General features: G+C 43.2%; 1 protein-coding gene across 1 annotated transcript; it reads left to right on the top strand.

The window, feature by feature from the left end:
- The first annotated feature begins 237 nt into the window (after positions 1 to 237).
- On the top strand, positions 238 to 9902 carry LOC118789052 (polypeptide N-acetylgalactosaminyltransferase 5). Its single transcript, XM_036545347.1, has 10 exons — positions 238 to 1918; positions 2019 to 2185; positions 2847 to 2966; positions 4115 to 4250; positions 4767 to 4886; positions 5735 to 5852; positions 6187 to 6516; positions 7235 to 7315; positions 7952 to 8110; positions 8863 to 9902. Exons 1-10 carry the CDS (start codon positions 714 to 716, stop codon positions 9001 to 9003), a joined length of 2577 nt encoding a protein of 858 aa, XP_036401240.1. The 5' UTR covers positions 238 to 713; the 3' UTR covers positions 9004 to 9902.
- The last annotated feature ends 1308 nt before the right edge of the window (positions 9903 to 11210 follow it).

The following is an 11210-nucleotide window of genomic DNA, read 5'->3' on the forward strand; positions in this document are numbered from 1 at the left end:
AGTCGATATGTTTTTCTCCTCGGGTATCAGAGTTGCGCAGATCCCCTAATCACTGCGTGACGTGGATGCGTTGGCGTGATCATTCGTGTGTAGTTCAACTCCATATGATACGAGACTCGGTGGATCTGCGCAGCGTTTGCTCAGAACTGATGCCCATGAACAAACGAAAGCCTTCAGGGACAGCCTCCGTCGGGAAGTGAACGCTGGGTATGTGCACAGGTACGGGCAATACTCAGTGAAAACTCACTCATCAGGAAATGTAGCCTTTTCGCCCCGAATCCGGGGAGACACGGTGACAGCAGCATGCCGTCCGGGACTAGCGCTGCGGAGCAAATGGACTTTGCGAGCTAAGTGTGTGGCCAGATCATGCAATTTGGAGTCAGTCGTTCGGGGGTTGAACAGCGTGGGATTACACCAGAGGTAAACACTGAATTGGGAAAGTGTTGCAACTTGAATGAAAGTGGAATTGGCACTTTTTCATTTGCATATTTTGCGTAAATTTCACTTTGAAACGTACATCCACGGCTTCTGACTAAGATTTATGATAAGTTTGCCAAAACCAGCTGCCTCGTGTGGAATGCCACGCAGGCATATCTACTGCACAGAAGTTAAAGTGAGGCTACTGTTACTGCACGGCACGTTCCGCTCATGCATTCGCTGATCATAACTCCAAATATTCATTGTAGAAAGGACAACGCAACGATACGCAAACGATGAGGATTAGAAAATATTTCCGAGGCAGCGGGAGGGTGCTCGCTTTCGTGTTCATCGCGTCTGTCATTTGGCTGCTCTTTGATATGGCAGCGCTGCGAATTTCAATTAATGATGTAAACACCCAGCTCTTGAAAGAGGTTATTGTTAAGCAAAGAGAGGCAGTCAAACAGCAGGCCACTAAACGAACAAATGTAGCAAACAGAGGAGGTTTCAAACAAGTTCAGAAAGTTGATCTGGATCTGGAAACTGAGGTAAAAATTTCAGACGAAGGTGATACGGGGAATGACGATGTCATCAGAAAGCGAACAAGAGTGAACCCCGCTGTAAAGGACATTAAATTTAATGAACACATACAGTCTAAAGAAACCGGACAGTTGAGGTTATGGGATGGAAGTAAAGCGCTCGCAAAGTATTTTGAGAGAGAAATTGGTAAGAGTGAAGCAGCGAAGCCTCAGGCAAGCACAAGCACTACAGCACCCAGAAAAGTGGCAGCTAAAGTCACTGTCAGAAAAAAGAACGACAATATAGATCAGCGCGTAAAGCAAGCAGAGGCAACCGTGCCAGTTTCTGAGGCAAGAAAAAATGCATCAGAAAACGCACCCAGGAAAGTGCCAGTGGAACTACCTAATTTGACCAAAGCGCCACCTAGCGGAGTGGAAGAAAAACGGCACTTAACACAGGAACCAAAGATAAAGCTTGAGCATTCAGTTCAAAAGGCCAATGAAAGTGTCGTGAAGAAGGCGTACAAGACTCAGAACAAAGTTGCTAATAATGTACAACCTGAAAAACAACACGCGCCTTCCAAAGAGAAAGCAGAAGCTGTGCACACTGTGAAGCCCAAGAAAAATAACTTGGAAAGCAATGTGATAGTAGAAGGCAAGCAAAAAACTGCAACGAACCAGAGTGACCCTAACGGTGTGAAGCACCAAGCGCATGCGATGGAAAAACCCGTGGTCCCGCAGCATGTGGTGAACAAACCGAACGACACAGTGACACGGAAACCGGGCGTGCACAAGGTGATGCTGCTGGATGTGACCCAGAAGCCGAGGGACCCCGCGGCGGTGGGGCAGTTTGGGCTGGCTGCCGTCGTGCCACGGGACAAAGAGGGAGAGATGAGGAGCCGCTGGAACGAGGGCCACTTCAACGTCTACCTGAGCGAGCAGATTCCGCTGGACCGGGCCATCCCAGACACCAGGCCGCAGGCGTGAGTCCGAAACCTCGGGGAGGAGGGTACACGTGAGCACCACACACTGCTTAACGGGCTGCATTCCGTGACCTCCTCCCTTCATTACGATCAATTTCAGGTGTTCGGAAAACCTGGTGCATGACGACCTGCCCACCACCTCTGTGATCTTCTGCTTCGTGGACGAGGTGTGGTCCACACTGCTGAGGTCCGTCCACAGCGTTCTCAACCGGTCTCCACCACACCTTCTCAAAGAAATTATCCTGGTGGACGACTTCAGCACCAAAGGTATGACTGGGGGAATCTCTGTGTAAAATACAGCACATAATCTGGGACTCTATAAGTGTAGGCTAATTGTCCCATTCCTTAAAAAATCCCTTCATCCTTAGACTACCACAAGAACAATCTGGGCACAGGTAACAGATACAACTACTGTGCACATGAACAGAGCTACATAGCAACTGCAACTGTTTTGTGTAACAACAACAGTGTGTTTATACTCAGCAATACTGATATACTGTAGGTACAATGTGAATCCACAGGTATTAGGGCAGCTTAATATGCAGTCGTGCGCTCCATTCGGACAGCGTCCGTTCGCATATACGTCCCTAGTCCCATAAGGTTATAATAAAGTTTAAAAAACCCTATCGCAGAACAGGACGTAGCGGATGTAACCGGAAGTAGTGAAGGCAACGCTTCCCGCACGCAACACGTGTATCTCATGTTTCATGGAAATAAAGCGATTGCGCTGCCAGGCGTATAATGGTACAGTACATAGTATACCGTATACTGTATATAGTATGGCGTTTGCACAACGTCCAGATCACATAACATCCTATTTCACAGAACGTTGCATGGACCTTAAGCGACGCATGACTGTAAGATGAGGCTTTTATTACTTTTAAGTGTATGCTAACTGTCTCTTTCCCTCTCCTCCATTTGTCCTTAGAATACCTCAAGGACAATCTGGATGTGTACATGTCCCAGTTTCCCAAAGTCCGGATCGTCCGGCTGAAGGAGAGGCAAGGCCTAATTCGAGCCAGACTGGCAGGAGCGGCAGTTGCTACCGGTAACGTCTGGTTGCTTTGACCTCAGTTCATTTCCTCTTTCCTTGAGTTGGAAAAAAAATGACCCATGTTTGTAACCCATGATCACAAAACAACCCCCTCTTGTAACATGGGTTGGTCATAAAGTCCTAGTCTGTTTGGCTGAAAAACTTAGAATTCTTTCAAAATGACATGTAGGTGTTCATACTCTACCTGTTCCAGTTTCAGCTGTAACCCATGAGAAGTAAAAGCAGTTTGTTGAATTCATTCACTCATGTGAAATAAACATTATACGATCACACTGTGTAAATGGACTTGCTTCTCTTGCTCTTTGGTGCCCTGTGCAGCTTCTTTGCATATCGTCTAATGTGCACTTTTATTCACCTATGCGGTTCACTGCTGTAGGGTACATAGGTGGGGCCCTCCTGCTGTTGTAACACTGGGCACAAATAGCTTTAGAAAATATCCAGCTGTATAAATGGATAATGTACTCGTTGTAAGCAGGCAGGTGACTCTGGATAAGAGCCTGTGTTAAGCAAATGCCAGTCTTTCCATTGGACACCTATAGGTCGATGGCCCCTATGGAAGGGCAGTTGACGTCTTCTCCTTTAGCACCCCACCTCTCTCACAGTGATTTACAAGTAGCAACCAGTGCAACTAAAAAGTAGTGGCTGGTCACTTTAAAGGCAGCTAGGAAGGTGGAAAAGCCATCCGTCTCGGCAGATTGTAATATTATCCTGCATCGTTTGGTTTGTAGTGCGAGAATGTCAATAGTCTAGGTTGCCTGTTTCCCCATTTTCATTACCAGGTAGTTAGTGATCTCAAAAGTGCAGGAAAATCCCCAGTGTGATTAAAACAAATGAAAAGTTTCTGCCTCCCTTTCTAACATAAGGAATGATGTTGTCGTATCACTTCATCCTTTCAGTGTTTACTTAAGGCATTAGTGTTATTTGCAGGAGAGCAGGACTTGCATGTTCACTGGTGCCACACCTACTGCAAAGTGCAGTGTAAGCACTCCCTGGCTGTATCCATCACCAGTTAGCTGGCAGTACCTGGAGTGACCCATTTTCAAGCACACCTGAGCGATGCCTCGCTGTCAGCGGCCACGTGTAAGCACACCTGGATGCATGCTAACGGAAACAAGGTGTAAACGTGTTTGTTGTTGTTCCAGGTGAAGTTTTGACCTTCCTTGACTCGCACATCGAGTGCAATGTGGGCTGGCTGGAGCCACTGCTGGAGAGAGTTTACATGGACAGGAGGAAAGTGGCGTGTCCCGTTATTGAAGTCATCAGCGACAAAGACATGAGGTAATTGCTGTGTACGATGCTGATGATGTCACTGATTCAATAATGACAGGGAATGACATCGTCTTCTTGCATCAAATAACATGTCCCGGTTTTCCTGTGTTTTGAGTCAGACATTCAACACTTCAGAACGTGGAACTACTTGTCATATGCTAAAAATTTTTCTATCATGTAATTTAATGTGGAAATTGGTTGGTCACATACTGCTACCCTTAAGATGTACTTGTAAATGTTTGCTATTTTTTGTGTTTTTTTAATCAGTTTTTTTTTTCAGTTGTAATTCATGATTAGCAGATGGGTCTAGGTATGAATACAGGTCTAGGATGAAGGCAGTGAAAGTAAAAGACAGGCTTAGAAAAGTCAGTCAGAAAAATACTTATAACAGAATAACTTATAAGTTACTTAGAATACTATATAAGTTTACAGCAGTTTAATCCTAAATCTATTCTGTCTTAATCTTATAGGAGTTAGGAGGGAAATATTAACTTGTATTGTGGTTTTCTGTCTCTTTTTTTCCAGTTACGTGTTAGTTGACAACTTCCAACGAGGCATATTCAAATGGCCCCTGGTTTTTGGATGGAGCACTCTATCTGAGGAAGTCATCAAAAGGGATAAAATGAAGGATTCTGACCCAATCAGGTGGGGCTTAGTGCAACCTTCTCATTCATATGTATGCGGCTGTAATTATACAGGAGCAAATGATAATGCACCAAGCAGGAGAGCACATGTCCAGGTCTGGAGTGGTGGCGGTTATCTGCGGCCTCTCGCCAACCGTGCAAATGCACAAATTTGATTGAATGTTTATGCATAAAAAAAGCAATAAAAAAAAAGAGGTGGTGGGGAAAGGTTCTGTGCCCCACAAACATTTTGGCCCTGATATGTGTACTGAAAGAGCCACGGTGTTTGGCACAAGTGTAGTGCTGTTTCTTCCTGACTGTAACTGCATGAATATCATGATTTAAAAAAACATGGCACTGTTTAGGGAAGAAATGCTCATATGCTCATGCACTGTTATGAATACCATTAGCTTCAGGCCAGCTGATAAGACCATATAAAATATACAATAGAAGGGCATATGTATTTGTAAAAGGCAGACATCCTCATACTCTAGAAGCCAGCAGTCATCACATCAGACGATGTGTACATAATGTGTAAGCTGCATGCATTGAATGGCCTTTAAAAAACAATTCGCATAAAAACAAAGGAATCTGCTTAAGGCAGTTCCATCGAGGCACCAGTGCACATGACCCACACTGTCTGTGTGTCAGACAGGTGGAGTAGGTCTGCTGTGGATTTGAAACAGCAGTCCTCTCTGTCTGCACAGCAAACAGTACAATTAGTGCACCGTGATAAAGACCAAGGCCATCAGCTAAGGAAACTAACCGTGATCTCGCGGGTTGCCCCAGGCGGTGATGTCACCGTCTGCAGCAGTCGCGCACATGCTGACTCGTGCCTCTGAACTCCTTGTGTCTGTGCCTGTTCCTCAGGTGTCCTGTCATGGCTGGAGGCCTCTTCTCCATAGACAGGAAGTACTTCTATGAACTGGGGACCTATGACCCTGGGCTTGAGGTCTGGGGTGGGGAAAACATGGAAATCTCCTTTAAGGTAACCTTCACATACCCATCTATCCAAAGATGTGTCTGTCTGTCTATCTGTGTCTATATATCCATCCATCTGCCTGTCTGTCTCTGTTTGGCTATCATCCAGCCATCCATCTGTCTGCCTCCATCTATCTGTCTCTCTATCATGTCCATCCATACATCCATCTGTCTGCCCGTCTGTCCCTATGTCTACCTATCCATCCTTATATCCATTTATCTGTCTGTCCATCCTTAATTCATCCATACTTCTTTGCATCCATCTATTTGTCTCACCTAAAGAGCTGATTAGTTGATTTCTGCTCCATGAGACCCCAGGCTAACCCCTGTTCCTCCGGCAGATCTGGATGTGTGGCGGGGAGATCGAGATCATCCCCTGCTCCAGGGTGGGCCACATCTTCCGCAGCGAGAACCCCTACAAGTTCCCCAAGGACCGCCAGCGCACGGTGGAGCGCAACCTGGCCCGCGTGGCCGAGGTCTGGCTGGACGAGTACAAGGACCTGTTCTATGGCCACGGCTACCACCACCTGCTGGACAAGGGCGCCGTCGACATCGGCAACCTGACCGAGCAGATCTGGCTCCGCGAGAAGCTCCAGTGCAAGAGCTTCAGGTGGTACCTGGAGAACGTGTACCCCGACATGAACGCCCCGCTCGTCAGGGCTGAGGGACTGGTAAGAGCAGCAAGAGACTTCATCTGTTGTTTTTATAAAGCTAAAATTATTATAAAGCTTATTATTAAAAATAATAATGCCAGTGTCTTGTTTCTGTAAATACGGCTTGGGTTTCTTTGCAAATATTCTTACTTCTTTTAAAGGGAAAACATAATGAAGTGTATTTGACACAAATCTTGCTTAGAGATTGTGTGGATTGACTGACCTCCATATAAACTGGATTGGCTACAAGTGGGCTCATTAAAACCATTCAGGTCATTTAAAGAACAGGCCAAACAGACTTTGTCTTCAAGTGGCACAGGATGCTTTTTGGTCATGAAAAGCCAGTTTCGATTCTAGACAGATGACTGGATCAATTGGATCAATATGAATCAATCATCAATTCATTTTTGTGGCATTTTGGTGCAGTTTCCCTTTAAAAAGTCTCGATCTTTTCTTTCCCCTGAATTGCAATGGTGTTGTTCTTGTTGTTTTTGCTGGAAGGTAACAGGCTGTGTTGAACACAGGGTCTAATTGTGCTCTCTAAGAGCTGAACAAAGAGGGATTATAGTTCATCGCCTGTGTCAGTTCTCTTGGATTTACTAACAGCTTTGTTTCATTAAACGGGACTCCTTACATCAGAAGCCAGCATAATGCCAAAGCTGGTGTTTTCTAGTGAAATGTTGCCATTGGCAGTGTCAAGTAGAGTTCTGAAGCGAAATCCCCTCCTGTTTTCCAGATATTCAACCTCGGAACAAGAAAATGCCTCACTCTGGAGAAAGGTGTCATCTCTTTTGATGTCTGTGATCTCAACAAACAGGTAAACCTACAGCAAAAAAAACACATGGCTCACTGAGAACCAGTTTGAGCCTTTGCTTTGAACATTCATTTCATGTATTTTCATTCAAAGCAATTTTTACAATGATTTAGATGTCGTATTACTTCTGAAGTCTGTCCTCTGTGCCATAAATTGTATGTTATTAACAAGCTCATTATAAATAATTTCCAAATCTTTGGAACTTCTTTGCTTGATTTAAAATGTGCATGTACATTACTACCAGACTGTAATGTGTAATGAGCCCTCTCTTGGTTTCATGTGCATGTACTCATAAACACTATACTGCCAGCTTATCCTGCTACAGAATGTGTTGGTTAAAGGCCAGCTTGGGCAGCTACTGCACATGTGTTTTGTGCTACATGTTTATTGCTTATTAATCAACATGCTGCATCTTAATTATGTTGAGCTTGAAATGAAACCTTGTTTTGAGGAAAAAGTATTTTGAATAGGAACCCCAGGGAAAGTGTTTCGTTGGACATACCAAGCGCACGCCAAGTGAGTGGCCCTCATAGATTTGGTGTGTCCGTCCAAACGCATGAACTGGGCTTTTCCTTCAAAGAGCCACCCGATGGCTCCTTTAGGAACACCAGGCTAAGTGTCCCCTTCTCATCCCCTCAGAGTCAGCACTTCAACCACACCTGGATGAGGAATCTCCAGCAGCGTGGCTCCTGCATCGGCATACAGGGCCCCAGGGAGGGCGTGGCCATCCAGCCATGTGACAATGCCAGTCCCCGCCTCCGCTGGCTCCACAAGTCTCTCATCCTCAGCTCCTCTCTGGTGAGTCAGATGTATCTGTGCTGTAATGTTTGCTGACCACACCCCTGACCATTATTACAAACCATACTGCAATGCGGTGCCATTCAGACTTACTGGGAAGTGATGTCCACCTTGGTTACAATGATCCTGGGCTGTTCCACCATTCAGTCCCCATCGTTCTGCATTTGGGCGACTTCTCTGTAGTCTTGTCAAATATTGTTGCGTTTTGTTATAGTAGCGACTAATATACTGCTGTTCAAAGCTGCTGTAGTTTTTGTGACTGATACGCAGAATAAAAATAAAGTAATATTCTACACTCCCCTGGAAAGGCACTTACTAACAGTCCCGTAGCAATACAAGTGTGGTGATTGTGATACATAAGCAGGTAAGCTAATTATGATGCGTAGTAAACACATTAGATGGGGAAAACAAAATCTCACTGCAAGATGATTTCATTTTACTCCAAATGAGTAAAGTGAAGAGTCTGCAGTTACAATACATTCAAAATTTCAAAAGTCCAGGGTTTCATTTGCTAAAATGGAGTCACACCTTACAATATAAAGCTCCTCCATACATGAATGTAAAATAATAATAGTGAGATTAATTGATATTAATTTTCCTGGATGTCCTTTAAAGGTCTGCAGAATATTTAACCAGCTTCCATCCTTTAAAAGAAAAGCTAAACACTGTGTATGTGTGTACTTGGGGATGGTAAGAGGAGGTGTATTGAAGGTGGTCTAACCTCCTTCTGCTATTCTCCTCCCAACCAACAGGTGGAGCATTTCATTGCTGAGCACTTGGCACAACGCAAGTGCCTGGCAGCTGACCCCTATGGTAAGGGCCTGCATCTGAATGAGTGTGACCCAGCCAGCCAGTTTCAGAAGTGGCACTTCACAAACTACTACACACCGTAACAAGGAGCACAGAGACAAGAGACTTGCTTCACATGAGACTTGTGAACTTCGTTCTCCACTCTTCCCAACCCTTCATTTGGAAATGGGTTAGATTAATGCTGGTATCATTGTGAATATGCATGGTGATGGTGTAATTTTTTTTGTGCGTGTGTTTGGGGGAGGTTGTCTGTTATTTCTTAACATTTTTTCCCAGACATCTATAGCTTTACTTTCTAGGACATACTTTTATTTTGAATATTGAAGAGCTGTTATAAGCTCAAAGGGCTGTTTATTCTAAAAAGTACCTGTCTGCTACTTTGGGTAGCATTCGACTGTATTATGCACTTTGGATTGAAATGTATGATACACTACACCACATATCAGCAACACTTACATTTGAGCTGTGGTTATAGACATGTTAAAGCTGTCTCTGCTGCTAATACCTCAGAATGGCACTCCACAGTCATCCTGACCTACGTCCAAATCCGCAACCTGCAATCAGTGGAGAATGGGCAAGCTCAGATTTCCTTTCTCTGCTGTAACACAGGGTATTGTGGCAAAGTCACAATAACTTTTCCATAGATCTTTTTGCTTTAAAGTGGATCAAAGTATCAGACTCTCTTCTAGTTAATAAGTCATGTAATCTGTTTTTTTCTCATATTTATAAAAAGGGTTACAGTTGCAAGAGGACTCCTAACATGGGAAACTCAGGCTTTTTCCATAGATCACTTACATTCACACTCCTGGTTGCTTTTTGCTTATCCAAAATTCAGTAAGCATTGAGAGTCAAAGTGCCTTTGCCAAAATGTAGGATATAAGTACTTTTTGCTGTGAGTGGCATTCATAAAATATACCAAAGGTATGCCAAGTGCATGTGCCAAATTTAGAGCATTGTATAGTAATTCTAGAAATTTCTGTGATCAGCATGCCTACAGTCTTTCTATATACATATATATGTATACTGCAGATATGTCTTACAGTGCAACATATTTGTTAAGGATCTACAATGCATTTATTATATTCAGTATGTTGTGAGTACTGTGAAAGAGGATGTTGACTGTGATGTTTGTTTTTTCTTTTATTTGAACTTTTAATTTCTTTATTCCTGAACAATCATCCAATAATGTCAAATTCTGCTTTGAATTAAAGTAAATTATTTCAAATGTTGACTAGTACCAAAGGAATAAGAATGACAAACATATTACTGAAGGGACAGGGTGTGATACAATTAATTTATATGCATTGCTAATACAGTTGACAGATGGCAGATAAAATTGATTAATAAAAAGAAGGCACAATTAGGTTTTACACGAGGGTCACGGATCAAAAGCAATATTTAACGTTTGCTTTCATCCAGAACAAGCCTTTCATTTGCACTACCATTGCACAAGAACACAGACTGAAGATTTTATTCTTTGTGTTGCTAGCAGTGATTGAACAGTAGAGGGCATCGTTGGCAAAGGTAAATCAAAATGTACCTCAGTTCTGACATGCTAAAACATTATGACAACGTTTACTTTCTGTATGCCCAGATCAAAGCAGTCTCTTGCTCTGAATAAAAATTAACATTTACAGGGTCATCTCACATGTGTGAAATCATTGAGCCATTTGTCACAAATGAACTGTTAGATGCATTCTTCTCTATACTTTCCACACTTAATGAATAATATTCTTTAACAAATGACAGCCTTTAAGGATACAATGATGACATTAAACAATTCTTTAAAGATAGATAAATATATATCATTATATCCTAATTGTGATTGAAATCTAACAGACATTAACATTATTTCCACATCTATACCAAACCATTTTGAACACATACGGTACGGTAAAGCTTACACTAAAATTAGCTGTCAGAAAGTCTTTCTTGGAATAAAACAAATCTAGGTACAGTCAACCTAATCTTAAGACACACCTGTATTCTTCCCCTTCTCTCCAAAAACCACACAGAAATTGGTAGTAACTAGCTACAAATTCTGAGAGTGACGTCAGTTTGGTCGTGCTCTTACTCCTAAGCAATAAGATACAAAAGCTATTTTGAAGGTTCTTTAGGCTTAATAGCGGTCCTACCTCGGCAGGTGTTAGGAGTTCTCACGAACTGTCTTAAGGCATACACTTCCATTTAGACTATTGCTTTAAATACTCAAAATCAACAAATTGACAGCTGTTGTAGGCCGTTGTGTGCAACTGCAAGCAGGCATGGGAATGGAATAAGGAGCTATGGT

The sequence above is a fragment of the Megalops cyprinoides genome, chromosome 14 (assembly GCF_013368585.1).
Source record: "Megalops cyprinoides isolate fMegCyp1 chromosome 14, fMegCyp1.pri, whole genome shotgun sequence".
In the NCBI taxonomy this organism is placed as follows: Eukaryota; Metazoa; Chordata; class Actinopteri; order Elopiformes; family Megalopidae; genus Megalops; species Megalops cyprinoides.